The sequence below is a fragment of the Rhinolophus sinicus genome, chromosome 5 (assembly GCF_057876585.1).
Source record: "Rhinolophus sinicus isolate RSI-liver-muscle chromosome 5, RSI-T2T, whole genome shotgun sequence".
Taxonomy (NCBI): domain Eukaryota; kingdom Metazoa; phylum Chordata; class Mammalia; order Chiroptera; family Rhinolophidae; genus Rhinolophus; species Rhinolophus sinicus.
The window spans coordinates 11,104,758-11,121,656 of NC_142505.1; the positions used below are offsets into that span (position 1 = coordinate 11,104,758).

General features: G+C 54.3%; 1 protein-coding gene across 2 annotated transcripts in view; it reads right to left on the reverse strand.

Annotated features, from left to right (window-relative positions):
* Positions 1 to 567: 567 nt before the first annotated feature.
* Positions 568 to 16,899, reverse strand: part of VIPR1 (vasoactive intestinal peptide receptor 1) — a 32,966-nt gene continuing 16,634 nt past the window's right edge. Inside the window, exons 4-13 of one of the 2 annotated variants that reach the window (XM_019727542.3) lie at positions 12,928 to 13,034; positions 11,616 to 11,722; positions 11,020 to 11,152; positions 8,507 to 8,660; positions 7,911 to 7,971; positions 7,637 to 7,706; positions 7,166 to 7,257; positions 4,612 to 4,741; positions 4,330 to 4,371; positions 568 to 3,537 (exon numbers count right to left, since the gene is read on the reverse strand). In XM_019727542.3, the coding sequence (XP_019583101.3) occupies positions 3,346 to 3,537; positions 4,330 to 4,371; positions 4,612 to 4,741; positions 7,166 to 7,257; positions 7,637 to 7,706; positions 7,911 to 7,971; positions 8,507 to 8,660; positions 11,020 to 11,152; positions 11,616 to 11,722; positions 12,928 to 13,034 (1,088 nt within the window). In that variant the 3' untranslated portion in view covers positions 568 to 3,345. The remainder of the gene's footprint in view (positions 3,538 to 4,329; positions 4,372 to 4,611; positions 4,742 to 7,165; positions 7,258 to 7,636; positions 7,707 to 7,910; positions 7,972 to 8,506; positions 8,661 to 11,019; positions 11,153 to 11,615; positions 11,723 to 12,927; positions 13,035 to 16,899) is intronic. The other variant, XM_019727544.3, reaches the window with a different exon arrangement.

Below are 16,899 nucleotides of genomic sequence, written 5' to 3' on the forward strand. Positions count from 1 at the left end.
CCAGAGAGGGGCAGGGACCTTTCTCCAAGAAAGTCTGAAGCGGAATTAAGACTAAAAGACTAGGGCTAGGTCTTCCCGATTTTACTGAGAAGTGTGGGGGTGGACAAGGTCTCTGGAGCCCGTGCAGGGGGACACGGCAGTAGGGAGAGGGAGTTAAGAAACCAAATGAGGGACGTGCTCCAGCTGAGTGAGAGGAGCCTGTCCCCCCTCTCTCATCCCCCAAGCCTTGTAGTAGAGACGTGAGAGTCTCAGGGAAGAACGGTGCTCCAAACGCCCAGTCCGGCTCTCCCCTACACAGCACTTCATTGGTGGTCACCCCCGTTGGCCAAGGCAGGGGAAGAGGAGAAAGGCTGCAGAGAATTCTCTACCCAGCAGGCCAGGAGTACCTGACGTCAAAGCTCAGGGCACTACCTCCTCGGCTGTCCTACAACTGACCATGCACAGGGCAGGCATGGAGCGTGAATCTAGATGGAGGGAGGTTGCCCCTCCTGGAGATGCTGGACCACTGACCAAAGGGTACTTGCCTGGGGCTGCCCCAGCTCTAGGTTCACAGTCACTCTTTCTATCTTTCTTTCTTTTTTTTTTTAATTGGGGAATATTGGGAAACAGTGTGTTCCTCCAGGGCCCATCAGTTCCAAATTGTTATTCTTCAATCTAGTTGTGGAGGGCACAGCTCAGTTCCAAGCCCAGTTGCCGTTTTCAATCTTTAGTTGCAGGGTGCACAGCCCACCATCCCATGCGGGAATTGGGAATTGAACCGGCAACCTCGTGGTTAAGAGCTTGCGCTCTAACCAACTGAGCCATCTGGGCTTAGCGGCAGCTCGTTGTCTTCAATCTAGTTGTGGAGGGCGCAGCTCACTGGCCCATGGGGGAATCGAACCAGCAACCCTGTCGTTCAGAGCGTGTGCCCTAACCAACTGAGCCATCTGGACACCCTGACAGTCACTCCTATCCTGGCCTGACCACACCTGACTTGGGCCTCTGCAGGGTGCTGGGTTGGGCTCTCCTTGATGGGTCCTGGCGTGGTACTGAGTAGCACAAAGCTTTGAAGGAGCCTTGCAGGCAGGTCTGAGCCTTTGCCAGCCAATTCTGGCCTCTCTTTAGCAGTTTGGCACCCCTCTCCCACTCCTGCAGCAAGACTGCCTCCTTGCAAATTTGCAGGAAGTAGAAGCCAAAGAGGTCCGCTCAGGCAATGGCTTTGGAGACATCTCTTGCTGACTGATGTCATCTACTTCACCGTACTTACTGCTTCTGTGTCTAAACCTATTAGTTGTATTGTCTTTGCTCGCTCACTTGTTTTGGTGACATTTGTTCTGCCCTTGATCGTCCTCCTCTTGGCTGAGCCCTGGCAATGGCAACACGTTCTCATCCCCATGTTCTCCTTGTCTGCAGGAATGACTGCGGCTTGTGAAATCCTTACACTTAACCATTTTTGGGACCGAGGGCAGCTCTGTCTGTTGTTTGTCTATTGATGCAAGAATAGAACTGTCTCTTCTTGGATGGATTTCGAGGGGGGGGGGCACAATAAGGACCTTGTGTAACTTCTTCACTCAGAAGAGAGAGGATACCCTTCAATGAGATGTCAGTTGAAGGCCTTTAGAATTGTGTGCTCGCCACATGGAAATGTAGGATTCCCACCCAAACCCAGAAGGGTGGTGGCATCTGGCTTCAGTGATAGTTTTGACCACCCCTCCTCCACATGGGAGGAGATGGCCGCAAGTGGGAAGCCAGTCTCCATTTTACGACATGTGGGACCGTCAACCATTATGAAAATGAAGCCATTCCCACCCAACATTTATTGTTGCACACATGTGTTTGTAGTCTTGAGGGGAACTTCTGGCTGCAGTGTGGGCAGGAAGCCATATGGCCACAGGGGCGCAGGGCACACACAGGATGCCACAATGAGCAGGTTCTTGTCCAGACGACACATGGGCCAGATGACTCCTCAGCCACACTCCAGGGAGGGCCAGGTGGGAATGGTGGTGGTGGTGATAACAATATTAGTGGTGATACAAATAACCAGCATGTTACAAAATACAAAAGGCAGCAGTTAAGAGTCTGTGCTTTCCCTTCCCCATCAGTCAGACCTGAGTTCAAATCCTGCTGTGCAACAAGGCAAGGTGTTAGGTCTCTGAATGCTAGGTCTCAGAGACCTTGACAGACAGAGCCATGTATGCAAGAAAACAAAATGTCTGTTGGCCTGCACCTGCAGACAGAGCCAAACTTGCGATAACAGAAAACACCACAAAACAGCTACTGGCTTGCAGACAGTAGCAACATTTTCTGTTCAAACAATGCTATCCCGTCAGCTCCTATAAAACCCTCCTCACCTCTTCTTCAGGGCTGCAAGTCTCCTTTAGGCGTGTAGCCCAGACTGTACTGGTCTTTGCTCAGTCTGATATACTTTTCTCTCTTACAATAAAAACTTTCTTAACTTGCCTGACTATGCGTGTTCCTATACCGGCTGACCTATCACAAGGTACCTACTCTCAGTTTCCTTATCTGTGAAATAGGCACAGGAGTTCCCACCTTGCTGGGTTGATGAGTGTACATCTCATCATGAGTGTACATCTCTGAGCCTGTGGTTCTAACAGTTGGCACATAGGCGGGCAGCCAAGGGCAGCTCCCATAGCCCACAGGTGGGTGGGTAGGGCTGGTGGCAGTCTCCATTGAATTGCTCCAGCCATCCTGGGACCACTGCACTTCAGTGGGGACTATGACATAGCTGTGCTCCCCAGACTAGAACTCCATCTCACAAACGCATCTGCCTGAGGCAGACACTTATTCACCTTGAGGAGCTGGCAACTAAGAGGCAGATACTGGGGGAGGGGACTGCATCTTTAGAGAGATGCTTGAATGGCAATGCTTAACCCAAAGGATTTGACAGCAAGGGTGGGCCTTGAGGCACTGTCGAGGAGGTGGTGGCGGCGGGTGACCTTTCGGGGCATGACTTGTCAGTCAAGTTCCCAAAAGCTTTGCTGGGGGGGTGGGCGGTTACCTTCCTGATAGGTCACGAGAGGGGGCGGAGTCACTTGAAAGTAGGCGAATTCCTTGCCTTTGATTGGCGAAGGGGGCCTTTGGAGGAGGAGTCTGACGCCTGAACTCCACCCCGCACCTTCCAGGGTATGAGCTCTCAGGGGCTCCTTCTTGAGAAGCAGTGCCCGTCGGTCTATGCACGCTCCTCTCCCCACGCAGGCTCTAGAGCAGCGCTCTCCAGCGGGCGGGGAGCCCGAACAGCCTCTGAGCCCAGGGCCCGCGCTGGCCTCGCCCGGGCAGGCGTCTGCCCCCGGTGCCGCCCCGGCTGGGTGGGTGTGGACGGATGGGGCCGCCCTGGGTCCCTGGCAGTCAGACCAGGGAGTCTTCGGCCTGGAAGCTGGAGGAGCGACGCCCACTGGGGCTGCCGCGGGTCAGCATGGAGACCTGTGTGCTGTATGTGGCCCCGATGCTGCCTCCTGACGGGTTCTGGTATTTGCGGCCCCGGCCCAAGATGCCCTTCAGGTTCCAGCGCCGCCACTTCCGCCGCAGCTCTGCCTGCACCTGGGAGAAGGGAGTGTGGTCAAGCCTCCTCCATTGCTTATTGGGCTGCTCTCGATTTAGGGTGCTGAGCCTCGAGTCATATCCTGTTGAAGAGTCTAAATTGAGAGACTGGGATGCTCCCTTGGGGGGTGCAGAGTTGGGTGGGCACATGGGCCAGGGTCAAACCAAGGCCTTGGAGTAAGGGGAGGTGAGTGGCAGAGAGGATCTGAGAATGCAGTCCAGGGATGGGCAGGGATACCGCCGAGGGGTGGCTGTAGTCCCATTTTTCTGATCCTTGCTCTCCAGCTCACTTGAACTCATCCAAGTGGATTTCTGTGCTTTGTCACCAGGCGTTCGCCATCACTCAACCTTCACTCGCTACCCCAGGCATCTGCACTCACTCTGCACACAGACACTTAACACAGGCTCTTCCCAAACTGATGGCCACATGAATCCTCTGTGGGGATTCTACGTCAGCAGCTTTGGGGTGGGCCCAGAAATCAGCATTTTTAACAAGGTCCTAGGTGCCACCACCAATTTACTAGTCTGAGGAGTAGAAAGGTATAACCCATCTTTTTTTTTTTTAATTTATTGGGGTGACAATTGTTAGTAAAATTACATAGATTTCAGGGGTACAATTGTGCATTACATCATCTATAAATCCCATTGTGCGTTCACCACCCAGAGTCAGTTCTCCTTCCATCACCAGGTTTAACCCATCCTTAATCTGCACATATCCCATCAGTGTTTCTGGATCCTGGGCCTACCATGTTCTGTTCCCTGGCCCCCATGGTCTGGGAGGGGCTTACCTACCTCACCATTGAGAAAGCAGTAGAGGATGGCCACCACAAAACCCTGGGGAGAAAGGGAGCAGGAGAGGTGAGGTAGACAGACCCCAGGAGCCCCCAGCCTTGTCCCACCCCTGGCCCGGGCACCTGTGTACCCCTGGTTAAGCAAAGGGCAAAGCACACAACACGTGCTTAATCAATACTTATTACAGTAAAAGGACTGGAATCCAGTGGCAAGGGGCTAAGGCCCAAGGTTGAATTCCCTTAAATCCCAAAGAAGAATGCAGCTTAAGTCAAGAGTTCGTACCTGGAAAGACCCCACGACGAGCTCAAAGACGATTTTCACGTCATCCTTGAAGTTGTTGGGGAAGAAGGCAAACATGGTGTAGTGTATTCCAAACAGGGGGATCAGCAGAAGGGTGGACTTGGTCAGCCTCCTGGAGACAGGGAGGGGCAGGCCGTGGGTAGGTGTGTCTACATATGAGGACACAATAGGGCCTGGTACAGGGACGGCTGGGGCACAAAAGACGGGGATGATGACCAAGACGTGTTAGTATGGACTGACTGTTGGCTCCTGCAACCAGATATTGCATCCATATCTGGTCCTGTTCCACGTCTGCAGTGCTTAGGCCCTCATGCCTCCTGCCCCTCCCAGAATAGAGGCCTCTCTATTCTCTCCCTTCTGGAGTAGAGAGTATAAAGGAGGCCAGTGCTAAAACCTGAGGATGATGCATAATCATGGTATTTCAGGCTCTGTGGCAGCTAATGGGAGATCTTCTCAGGCTGGTTCCCCTCTCCTGGTCTCAGTTTCCCCAATCTGTACAATGGGAGTAAATGTATATTCTACATGGTCAAATTACAGAAATTGGGCCCACTGTAAACTTAGAAATGCTTTGGGTGCTACAAAGTGCAATGCATCCATGAGAGATGCGGGGAATCTCTGCGGGGAATGAGGACATTTGGGAAGGAAGTCTTTGTAATTGGGGTCCTGACCACATATGCCCAAAGGCACTTGGGAGGATGGTGGGCACTCAAGTTTGTGCCTGGTCATCAGGGATGACCCAGGGTCAACTAGTACAACCCTCTGTCTTTGGCTTCTCTGCAGCACTCACTTCTTCAGGAGTTGCTACCTTTTCGGGGATTTCATCCCTCTGTCCCCACCAGCTCCCCACACCAATACACACACTTCCAGCATGCTCCTCCATCAGCAGCCAGCCTTGTGTGCAGGGTCCACATTTACTCTGAACGCCTGGCCCTTTTCCTATGGAGCAGGGCTCATTCTGGTTCAGGCCTCCCAGCCACCTGACCTCATAGGTGGTCAAGGCAGTGTGAGCCCATGGTTCCCTGGCTGAGGGAGGTTGGAGGGGTGAGCGGGGGGTGTCTCTGCCTTTATCAGTCCTGCTTTGGCAGTCAGTCCAGGGAAGCCTAGCCCTGGGCCTGAGGTCCCACAGCAAACTGGGGGCAGGGAAACTGGACTTGCCCCACCCATTCCTTCCTGGACCTGGTTCCCCACCATGCTAAGATCCTGAGAACTGCCCACCCCTCCTTGGCTGCAAACCTATTCCACGTGCCCGAGGCTGACAGATGGAAGCTTTCTTTAAATTGAAGGCTTATCGGGAGGTGGAGAGTGGGAGCTGACAGCCCCTCCTCGGGGAGCTCCATCTCCGACTCCCTACCCTCCACCCCTCTGCCTGCTGACAGCTGTTCAGTTTCCATCTCACCCACATGGACCTGGCAATGACCAGTTTTGTTTGCCTCAGATTCAAGCCCTTTTAAGCAGTCGTATGTTGGGAAAAATAAGGCCCCACAGGTAAAGTAGGGGGTCAGGGTGCAGAGGCCTGATGTGCTCCCCCTTGGCAGACCGCGGACCCTTGCAGGGACTTCCCTTCTGAAATTGGAAGGAAAGCTCTGCCTATACACCCAGCAGGAGAGAATGCCCTCATAACAGGAATGTGAGTCTTACTCCCATCAGAGGATCACAGGATTCTAGAATAGAATCCTAAATCCAGCAGCTCGTGACATTCTAGCCAGGAACCTTAAAACTGGAGAAGCTAGGCCAAGTAGAACATTCTAGAATCCCAGGACTAGAAGGCCCTTGTGGGATGCCCCAGGCTTGTCTTGTGCAGCAGTACTAATCTCCAGTTCTTACATTCCCACAGCCACCTTTTTCCTGTTTCTTTTGTTCTATCTTCAAGCCTGCTATTCTCATGAGAACCTGTTTCTCCAGACCTCCCAAACACAGGAAACAGCCCTCACACCTTCCTAAGCCAGGAGCATGACTGCTGTCCCATGGACACTGTGCCCTCCTCATGCCACAGTGCCTTCCCTTGGAGGAAGGGAATGCATGTCAGTTTCATCACCTGTAAAATGGGGACAATGTATAGGGGACCGTGTGGATGAAATGAGATGATGCACGGAAACCCCTTAGCACATACCTGGCACATAAACTGCAGATGCTGTTATTATTATTGGGGTTTCCTAAATCCTGAACATGGCTGTCTTTTGGTAGACTAGGGGTTCCCTCAGGGCATTCATCTACTTTTCTGTGCCAGGCACATGCCAGGAACTGGGAACATGGTGTGAACACATTCTCTACTGTCTTCTCAAGCTCCCTGGCTTGGCAACAGGTGTGGACCTGGATCATTTACCCGGTAGGTAAGTAACCGCAGGAGAAGCAAACGTGGGACTCACGAGCCTGGGAAGGAGGGGCTGGGGCAGGGGACACTCTTGGACTGAGCCAGGCCATGAGGTGGAGGTGGGCAAGAACAAGACTGCTTTTCGGGAACTGGAGCGGGGCTTCCAGAGCATGTAGAATGACATGCGGTCCGGGGATAGGGTCAGGGCACTGGGCCCACACTCACGAATATGGGCTGCTGTTACTCTTCCCAACATCTGGGGGGCGCAGTTTCTGAACCAGGATTCGGATGATGCGAATAAACAGGACGAAGTTCACCTGGCAGGTGGGGGCCAAGGTCAGGCGGTCAGAGAGGGGAGGCCAGGGTGTCCAGCCCCCTGGGCTGATGGCCTGTCTTTTTCTCTAGGGCCCTGATGCTCCTCTATCTTACCCCCCCCCCCCCCCAGCTCTTCCCCCTTTGGGCAAGTCATCCGGGAATTCTACTTCATAGCCCTAACGACGAGGCCTCCCAATCCATCTTCCGGACTCTAGAGGAAGAACTGGTGGGGGAAGGGAGTGGGACGATCCCACGTTAGGCACTGGGAAACCGAGATTTCAGATCTGACCTACATACGCATTTCCTGTGTGACCTGAGATAAGTTGACTACCCAGTGTCGGCCTCAGTTTCCTCATCTCTAGTGGTGGGAGGAGGCCTTACCAAGATGGAGGTGAGGATGGGGGCCCTGAGGATCCACCACAGTAGTGAGGAGTTGATGATGTCCCAGCATCTGGGTAGGGTACGGTAGGGGAGAGAGAGAGGTTGCCCTCAGCCACAGAGAGTCAGCACTTCTCTAGTTGTCCCCAGCTCTGCCCCCAAGCCCTTTTAGAGAGCATGGGTCCCGAGTCTGTTGCTCCCAGACCCCCCTCATCCCACTCAGGGGATCTGCCCCAAGTGATGGCAGCCAGGAGGAGGGGGCAGGGTGACGGCTCACCCATGATCCTCAAAATAGATCCTGATGATGGTCCACGCCATAATGAATATGCTGGGCAACCCTGTCAGGGCCAAAGGAGAGAAGAATAGAGGAGAGGGCATGGGAGGCAAGGAGAGAGGGCATGAGGGAGAGATTAAGGAGAAAGAATCAGACAGAGGGAGGGAGAGAGAAAAGGGCGGGTTACCAGGGCTGCCCCAAATGGTGGCATAGGTTGTTCATCGCTCCACTGAAGGGGTGAAACTATGCCTAAGGGGCTGTGTCCCCCAAAAGGGAGAGTTTTTTTCTAATTTTGGCAGAGGCAGTTTATAGACTAGCAGTGGCCCTGTGTGTTTCAAGGGCTGAAGGGGAAATACAAGGATGTTCATAGAATCTGTCGGTCCCACAGCTCAGCCCTGGTGCAGCTGCAGCCTGAGGGCACCTGTCCTGGGCCACACATTTGGGGGACTTTTATCAACCTTTGGCCGGGAAGCTTGCAGGCAAGACCTACAGCCCAGCAAGACCTAAGGCTACAGGCTGGGTTGGCATCCGCCCCCTGGTGAGCTCTCTGGGCCTTACTCCCTCTGTCCCCAGCCTAGTGGCCCTCCCAGGTACCATACCCCAGCCGATGAGTATGTACCCCCAGAAGTACTTCCGCTCGGAGAAGAAGGAGACCACCAGCAGGGTGTGCAGGTAGAGGCCTTCCACCAGCAACCAGAAGAAGTTGGCCATGACACAGTACTGGAATAAGACCACGGCTGCCTTACAGCCCACCTGCAGGGGGAGGACGAGAGAGGGGGCTCACTGGGGCTAGCAGGGGTCCCTGCCCACCCACTTCTCTGTATGGGGTGACAAACACAGCAGCTGTACAGCCAGCTTAATCTGTGTTACTTTTGCATTATCTCCTTAAAAATGTATTCAGTGGGTTTTCAATTATCCCTGATTTTAGATCATCTAATGTTTTGGAATAAGCTTGTGATTTTAATTATCCATCCATCAATTTATCATTTATTCATCTTCCTGTATACATATCTATCCACCCACCTACCCATCCAACCATCCACCTACCTACCTACCCATTTATCCATTTATTTACCCATCCACCCACTAGACATCTATCCATATCATCCATCATCTATTCATCTTCCCATCTATCAATCCACACACTTACCTATCTGTCTCTCCACTCATCTATCTGTCCACCTACTAGACATCCACTAGCGACCCACACACCTAGCCATCTATCCATCCATTCATCGACCTGTCCATCCATCCATATACTTATCCATCCATCCACCCCCTACCCATTATCTATCCAATTTTTCTTACTTTATCCATCTATCCTTCCATGTACTCAGCCATCCATCTACCTACCCATCTACTTAAACCACCACCCCACTCCCACCACCTATTTATTCATCTTCTTCCAACTAGGATTGAAGGTGTCTGGAAGAGGTATGAGGCAGAAGTCTTGCTTGCATTTGCAAGAGTCCCTTTAATGTGTGGGCTGTGGGCTGTGGGCTGTGGACTGTGGAGTGGGGCCCAGATGGACGCGTTGAGGGGAGATGGGGACTGAGAAGAGGGAAGTAGGTGGGGAAAGGAGAAATGAAGAAAAAGAGGAGAGGGGAGGGATGGCCATTCCTCCTGGGGGCCAGAGGAGCTAGTGGAAGAATGGGTTCCCCAGGCAGGTGAGGACAAAGGAGGAGTCAAGGAGACCCCTGAGTAGGACAATCAGGGGCTATGGGTGGCCCACCTGGCATGATTAGGTCTTCTGGGATCTCTAGGTCCTCACTCAGAAACAGTGTCCCATTTCAAATCAAGCAGAGCTTAAAGCCACTTCCTCCAGGAAGCCCTCTAGCTTCCACTCCGCCCAGTACCCAGTTCCCACCCCTCTTTCCTGCATCCTTGGCTTTGAGACATCCTCAGAGAGCAGCCTATGGTTGAAAAGTTCTTCTTTAGGTCACTCTTCAGTCCCTCCTGCTCCAGGCTTGCCTGTTTCCCCCACCCTCCCACATTTGCTTTACAAGGAGAATAACTCAGCTATTTAATAGGACAATTATCTGTGCTTCTCCTAGCCTTCCAAAAGCTTCCCAGGGCTGGTAATGAACCGGGAAGCCAGTCTCCACAATTATCCTTAACGAGTGCTCTGGAGGCTGCAGGCTGCTCCCCAAGTTCTGCCACTCATCCTGCGTGTGTCTGCATCCTCTGAGGAGCTCTGGGAATGGCCGGGCTGGCTCCCTGGGTGTTCCCTTCTCCGTGTTGAGATTCCTGAGATTCTACCATTCTAAGTTCACTCTTCGGGGAGAAAGTACTACTGGCCCCTGAAATCATGCACTATCTCCACCATCACTCATGAAGCAATGAGGTACTGACCCCCAGGAATGGGTGGGAGCCAGGGCTAGCCTGGAGCTCTCTGTCCTAGCTCGGGGACACTCAGGGAAGGGGTCCTGAGCTCAGCATCACCTGGAGATGGACCCCTGAGTGACAGCAATGAATTCTTAGAGGCTTTCTTAATTTCCCTTCCTGAGGAAGTCCCAGAACTTACTGGTGGCTGGGGAACAGGAGGGCTGTGTGTGTTTGGACTGGCTCCAGATGGCAAGGGGGGAATAGGAAGGGTGACATGGTGAGCAGAGCCCTGGGTCTGCAGATGGCAGACAGCAGAGTTGCAAGGAAGCTTGGAAGTCCTTGCATAGCTGGGGAAACTGCGGCAGGGAATTTCCTAGGGTCACATGGGGACTTAGCAACAGAGGTGGGACGGGGGGCTGTCGGCTCTGGGCATGAAATGTCCCATTTCCCACCAAGGAGAGGCATTTCTCATTGGCAGGAGCAGGTGTGTGAACTCCCAGATGGCCAAGCACCATCTCCTGTTGTGGGGAGAGGAGTAGGATTCCAGGATCTGCCAGGCGGGGTCAGTTCGGGGGAGGGGGCTGGCCATCCTTGGAGAGAAGAAGAGAGAAAAGAGAGGGAGAGAAGAGGAGGGAAGGGGGAAGGAGGGAGAGTGGGGGAGAGAGAGGATGCGGAGGAGAAAAGAAGAAGAGGAGGAAAGTGGAGGGCATGGGGGGGCCAGAAGGAGAGGAGATTCGGTGAGAGAAGATGGAGAGCAGAGGGAGGTGGGCCTAGGCAGGGTCCTCACAGAGCCTTCAGAGCAGTTGTCCGACTCCGTGTCGTTAAAGAGGATCAAATCCTTGATGAAGACGGAGACAGCCCTCAGGATGAAGGACACGAAGAGGTGCATGTGGATGTAGTTCCGCGTGCAGTGCAGCTTCCTGTGTGAAGTGGGCAGAGCTAGGAGGTCAAAGGGGCCTCGGAGCCCCACCCCAACCAACAATGCCCAGTGCACTGAGTGAGCCCCAGGCAGACGGGCAGACGGGGCATGTGGCCTCTGAGGGCAGGCCCTGTCCCAAAGGGGGGCCCTGTCCCAGGTATCCCATCCCCAGGGGCAGCCTGGCCACCAAGTGCCTCAGCTTCCAGGTACACAGGCCCCACCCTCTGGTACCCCATCCCCAGGTGCAAGGCCATCTTGTGGGGGACTAGGCTATGGCAGGTGGAACACAGAGCCACCTACTGTCTCTAGGGGAGGCTGGCCTGGTAGGGGGGCTGGAGCAGGGACTGCACTCCCAGGGGGTGACAGAGCAGGTGGGCAGAGCATGCCTCAGTCAGACTGGGCTCAAGCATGGGAGTGACCTAGCTAGGTTTTCTCTGAGGCTTATTGCTGGGCCTGGACCTTACCTGAACAGGCTCAAGATGGCCATGGCGACCAGAAGGGTGGCGAGGGACAAACTGTAGCCAGTGGTGTAGCCCATCTTCACAGAACTGTAGAACATTTTCAGCTGCTGCTAGAGGGAGGTGGGTGAGGATGTTGGGTGGGTGTGGGGGGAACTCACCTACGGGTAGTGGCGGGGTGGGGTGCCCTACACACCTGCTTGCCCATCCCTGCCTTGGCAGATGAGGAGGCCGGGCTGCCGCCTTCAGGCCCCAGGCCCCCTGCCCCCCTAGTTTTTAAGACGAGACAGAACTGCTTCCCAGGATGGGGTTGAATCCCTTCCCTCTCTCTGCTCCTTCAGGGGAAATGTCAGTGAGGGAAAAGCAAAGACCTCACACGTTCCATTTGTCCATTCATTCTTCAATCATGTGTTTGTGGGGAGGGAGAAGGTAAAGAAGACACTGTGGGGTGCTTTCCCATTTTGGGGGATCTCGGGGCTGAGTCAGCAGCATAAGGGCAGGACAAGCTGGATCCCAAAGGCTTCTTGTTGGCACCCTCTTGATGCCCTCCCCAGGGAACACCATACACACACACACACACACACACGCAGAGCCATAGTCACTGCACAGGCCCCTCCTTCCTCTTTGCCTGCCCTGCCCCCAACCCCCAGCAGAGGCAAGTGGTTAAGAGGGATTTAGGGGTTCAAATCCTGCCTGATGACCTGGTGAGCCTTGAAGGCCTCTGAGGAAATTGCTGCTCTCTTGGGAGGAGTGAAGGGTGCCTGGGGTGGGACAGGTATCATCACAGACAGATACACACATACACACACATGCGTTCACATACCAAAGCAGCGAGGGCTCCTCGCTGAGGACTCCACTACACTCTAGCCTCCCCATCAGGGTCCCTGCCTGGCTCCTGGCCCCACATCCTTCCAGTGACCACCTGTGCATCACCTGCTCGGGGCACATCCCTGTCCTGGGCCTGAGAATGGTGGTTCTCTTCTGTCCCCGTTCCTGACTGGCTGGTGGGGATCTGAGGTGGGTTCCTTCCAGGATCTGCACCTCGGTTTCCCCTATGCACATGATAGGGGGGTGGTATCTGCCTGCCTTGCCATCTCCAGGGCTGGAGCCAGGCTCCCATGAGGCAGTGGGGTGGCCTGGCTGGGGATGAGTCCCCAGAAATACAGGCCTGGAGAGGGAAGAGGAATGTGGAGGGCAGAATCCAGGAGTCCTGGCTCCCACACAGATGGCAGCCTCACCCCTGGGTGGGAGAGAGTGGAAGGAGTCTAGCAAGCCAAGGCACTCGGGTGGGGTGTGTGGGGGGTGCACTGAGGCCCACCTCATCCAAACCTGACTCCTTATCATCGAAGCCACAGGCGTCAGGGTAGGGGCCAGGCTCCAGGTGTGTCCAGCCTTCCTCAGTGCAGCTTCGGCTCACGTTGCGGTCTGGGTGGAGGGCAAGGGTGAAGTGGGGAGGTTGAGGCATGGAGTCTGGCTGTCTAGGCTCAGTCTGACACCCACCAACTCTGTTGTGTCAGGCTCCAGCTGCCCAACCTACACCCCGGGGGAACCTGGGGCAGGGAAAAGCCCCTCCAGGACTTCCAGGGGACCCTCTGACACAGGTGACAGTCACAGCAAACATTCCTGGGCTCAGCCCCCCGTCCCTCGTCATGTCTGAACCTGAACCTGGGTGCCATGTAAACTCTGATCCTTGTCACAGATAGCTTGGATCCTTGGCTCAGAATGAACCCTGACCCTTTCCATGAGCTAAATGTGGGCCCTTGTCATGGCCACAGGAGCTGGTGTGGCAGATGGTTTCTTTGTCCTGAGGGTAAAGGCAGCAGTCCTCTGGCTGGGGTGAGGGGACCAGGCCTGCCCAGTCCTCCTGGGCCAGCCTGCCTGGGCCTCCCAGCCCGGGTTCTCTCCTACACCTGGTGGGGCTCAGATGTGCTGCTGGACAGGGACCAAAGGTGAGGCAGGAGGAGCATGGGGCTTGGAGGACACCTGAGTGCAGGTCTGTAATCCTCGTAAATGGAGAAGCAGGGAATTCCTGGCAGAGAAACCTGCCCAGGCAAAGGCATGTACAAGGGGACTCAAGCAGCACAGCGTTACAGGCTCTTGGGGCTGAACCACACTGAGGCTGGGGCTCCAGGGCACAGGACCATTGAGGGGGCATGTGAGGTCAGGGGTACCAGTGGGACTGCCCACTATGCAGCCCGGGGGAGGTGTCCTCTTCCCTGAGAGAGAGAGGTGGAGTTGAATAGAAAATGGGTGAGCCAGAGTAGACCTCCCCACCCCTACCATCCCGGGGATGCATGAAAGAGGCACTGAGCCCAGGGAAAAGCTGGCCTGTCAGGCTCTTGGGATGAGAGGAAGGTGGGAGGGAGGAGAAGAAGAACAGAGGAGGGGAAGCAGGAGGGGGAGGGAAGGAGAATAGGTAGGACGGGGAGTGAGGGGATAGCGGAATAAGGAGGGGGAAGGAGAGAAAAGTAGGGGAAAAGCTGAGGCGATGAGGAAGATCTGAGGAAGAAGATGGGTCCTAATATCCTAGCCCTCTAGTTTCTTTCTCAGCAGCACCACCAGCACCACCAGCACCACCAGCAGCATCACTATCATCACCATCACCACCAGGACCATCGTCGCCACCATCAGCAGCATAATCAGCACCAGCATCATCGCCATTATCAGCTTCGTCACACGTTTTGAGAACTTTTCACATGTCAGTGCTGTATACAGCACTTTAGGCCCCGTATCTTACTGAATCCCCTCAACCGTCTGATAAGGAAGGGTCATCTTTAGGGCTGGGCGGCCTCTTTGAAGAGCCCTGGGACTGTGGCCCAAGCCTCAAAGGGAAGTGCTCTTCAAGAGCTCTCAAAGGCAGTCACCATGGGAGCCCAAGAAGCAGCCAGGAGTCTCTCCCGATTCTCGATTCTCGGCCTGGGAACCAGCAGACCTCATGCGGGCAGGGAAGATATGGAGGGTGTGCGCCAGGGAGGGGTGAGGGACTTGAACCCCACATTCTACCAACCTTCTCCCGCTCACCATGGCTGAAAAAGAAGTCATGGCCACACCCTCCCCCCACCACCCCATTCTCCATGTGAAAAGCACCACTCAGGGACCAGAGGTAGAAATCGGGGAACCATATTCTCCCCACTCTCCCCTCTCTCCCCCTCTGGTCACCAGTCCTGTCCCAGTCTTTCTGTCCTCATCACCACCACCATCTCATCTCCCCTGATTTTAGGTAGGAACTTTCTGATGGGTCTCCCTGCTCTCCTGTCTCCTCCAACCTGCTCCCCACCCTGAGGTAGCTGGAGGGATTGTTCCAAAACCTGGACCTGACCATGGCGCTCTCCTGCTGAAATCCTGTCAGTGGCACCCCGTCCCGGCCTGCCAGGGCAGACGTCTTAGGCTGGCATCAAGATCTTCTATCTGGCTTCAGATGCAGGGGGCAGGGTGAGGGGAAGAGATGTCCTATAGACCCAGTTAACATAGACTGTTGAGTCTTCTCAACCAGAATAACTATCCTGTTTCTTGTTCTAAAAAAAGTCTCTTCAACTATTTGAAGGTAAAAACAGCGCAGATGAAAGACATGCAGACCACGAATCAAAAGACTAGGCCCTGCGAACCTTTTGGGGACTTGATGAGCAATCCCTCGTCAAGCTAACCCTGACCCCAGGTATTCTGACCCAGCCTGGGCAAACGACTTCTTTCAAACAGGTCACACAATCCTTACCTTCTACAAGGTTTCTTCAGCTTTCCCTGTAGAACCAGGTCCCTTCCAACCTTTCCAGGGAGAACACTCGTTCCCTAGCCCTGGTATCCAAGGAGCCGGGATTGGTATCACCTCTCCCCTGCACTTTCTTTGCTCGCAAACTTCCCTCTTTGGAGTTTAATGTCAGTTGCTCACACTTCATCTAGTTGCCCAGGAAAACACACCCTCTTTACATTTTCAGCCCCTAACCCAGTATCTTATTTCTCGCCATCATTTCCAGAGAGTAGGACCGCCAAGTAGAGTTGTGCAGGCTGTTCACTGCACAAGGGGATCTGGCTGATTGATGATGGGGGCTAAATTTTATTTCATATTCAGCTTGCCACTAGTTGGGTCCTGGTGAGAGGCTGACTCCGCCTGAGGAAGGGCTGGCTGCCGGTTTCTTATCTACACAGAGACACTGTGTGGGCCCCATTGAGGCTGATCTCCTCAGGATTAGGCAGATGGTAGGCTGGAGTCCAGGTTCTCAAGTAAAGGAGCGGCCTTGACAATTCCAGCAGGACCAGAAGGAAGAGCCAGCGGGAGGAATGTAATTAGCAGAGCATCAGGGAGGGATGCAATTAGCAAGCACTTCAGGGATCCAAGAGAAGACTGGTTGCTAGGTTCTGCTGGTGGGACTCTATGAGACCCAGCGGAGTAACTCATCTCCTACCTGCCCAGGTGCTGGGTTCCCCTGGAGGAGTCCTGGGCTAGGTGGGCTCTAGACTGGAAAATGACACACCTGTGACTGCTCCCAGATTCCTCAGGCAGGGCATCAGGGTCTCTCCTTCACAGCTGAGCTCACAACAACCGAACACTGGGGGGCAACACTGGCCTGCCCCAAAGAAACCGTTTGGTCTACCTCCCGTGCCGTGCCCACTTTACAAACAGGGAAACTGAGGTCCAGAGAGGAAAAGGCCACCTGGAGTGCGAGATGCCCAAGAGTCGTTCTGCTCTCCCTCTGAATCCTCGTCTAGGTCCTGCCCTTCCCCCAGTCGTCCCCATTCCAGCTCTCCCCCTCCCCAGGATTCCCCATCCCAGCCTTGTTTCCACCTCAACCCTCCTCATCCCACAAGTGTTGATTGTCTCTTTCAATGATCCTCCGCCCCCACTCAGGATCTTTCGCAGTGGCTCTTTCCCCCACTCCAGGTTTCCAGCTGCCCATCTGTGAACACCTGCCTTACACTGCACCTCCCCACCCCTTCTCCCTCCCAGCACTGCTGACCATTTAGGACACGTGTGTCTGTTGTCTTGCTAAATGTCTCTCCAACTAGAATGTTAGCTCCCTGTGGGCAGACAGTGTGGCTGTTTTATCCCCCACCCCTGCTACCTGTGTTTGTCTAGCCCAGTGCCTGTCACACTAGTATGTATTGAATAAACATTCACTGAAAGAAAGAATGGCTGACCACATCGTGCTGTAAGCCTCTTTAATCACTCAATAGCAAGAAAGCCCACTTCCTCAAGCGGCTCCCCCTTTACTTTTCCTTCTTGCCTTATATATGAACATTCATTTAAGCAGACATGACAAGGTGTGTAAGCAAAGCCATGCGGTGGCTTCCTGGA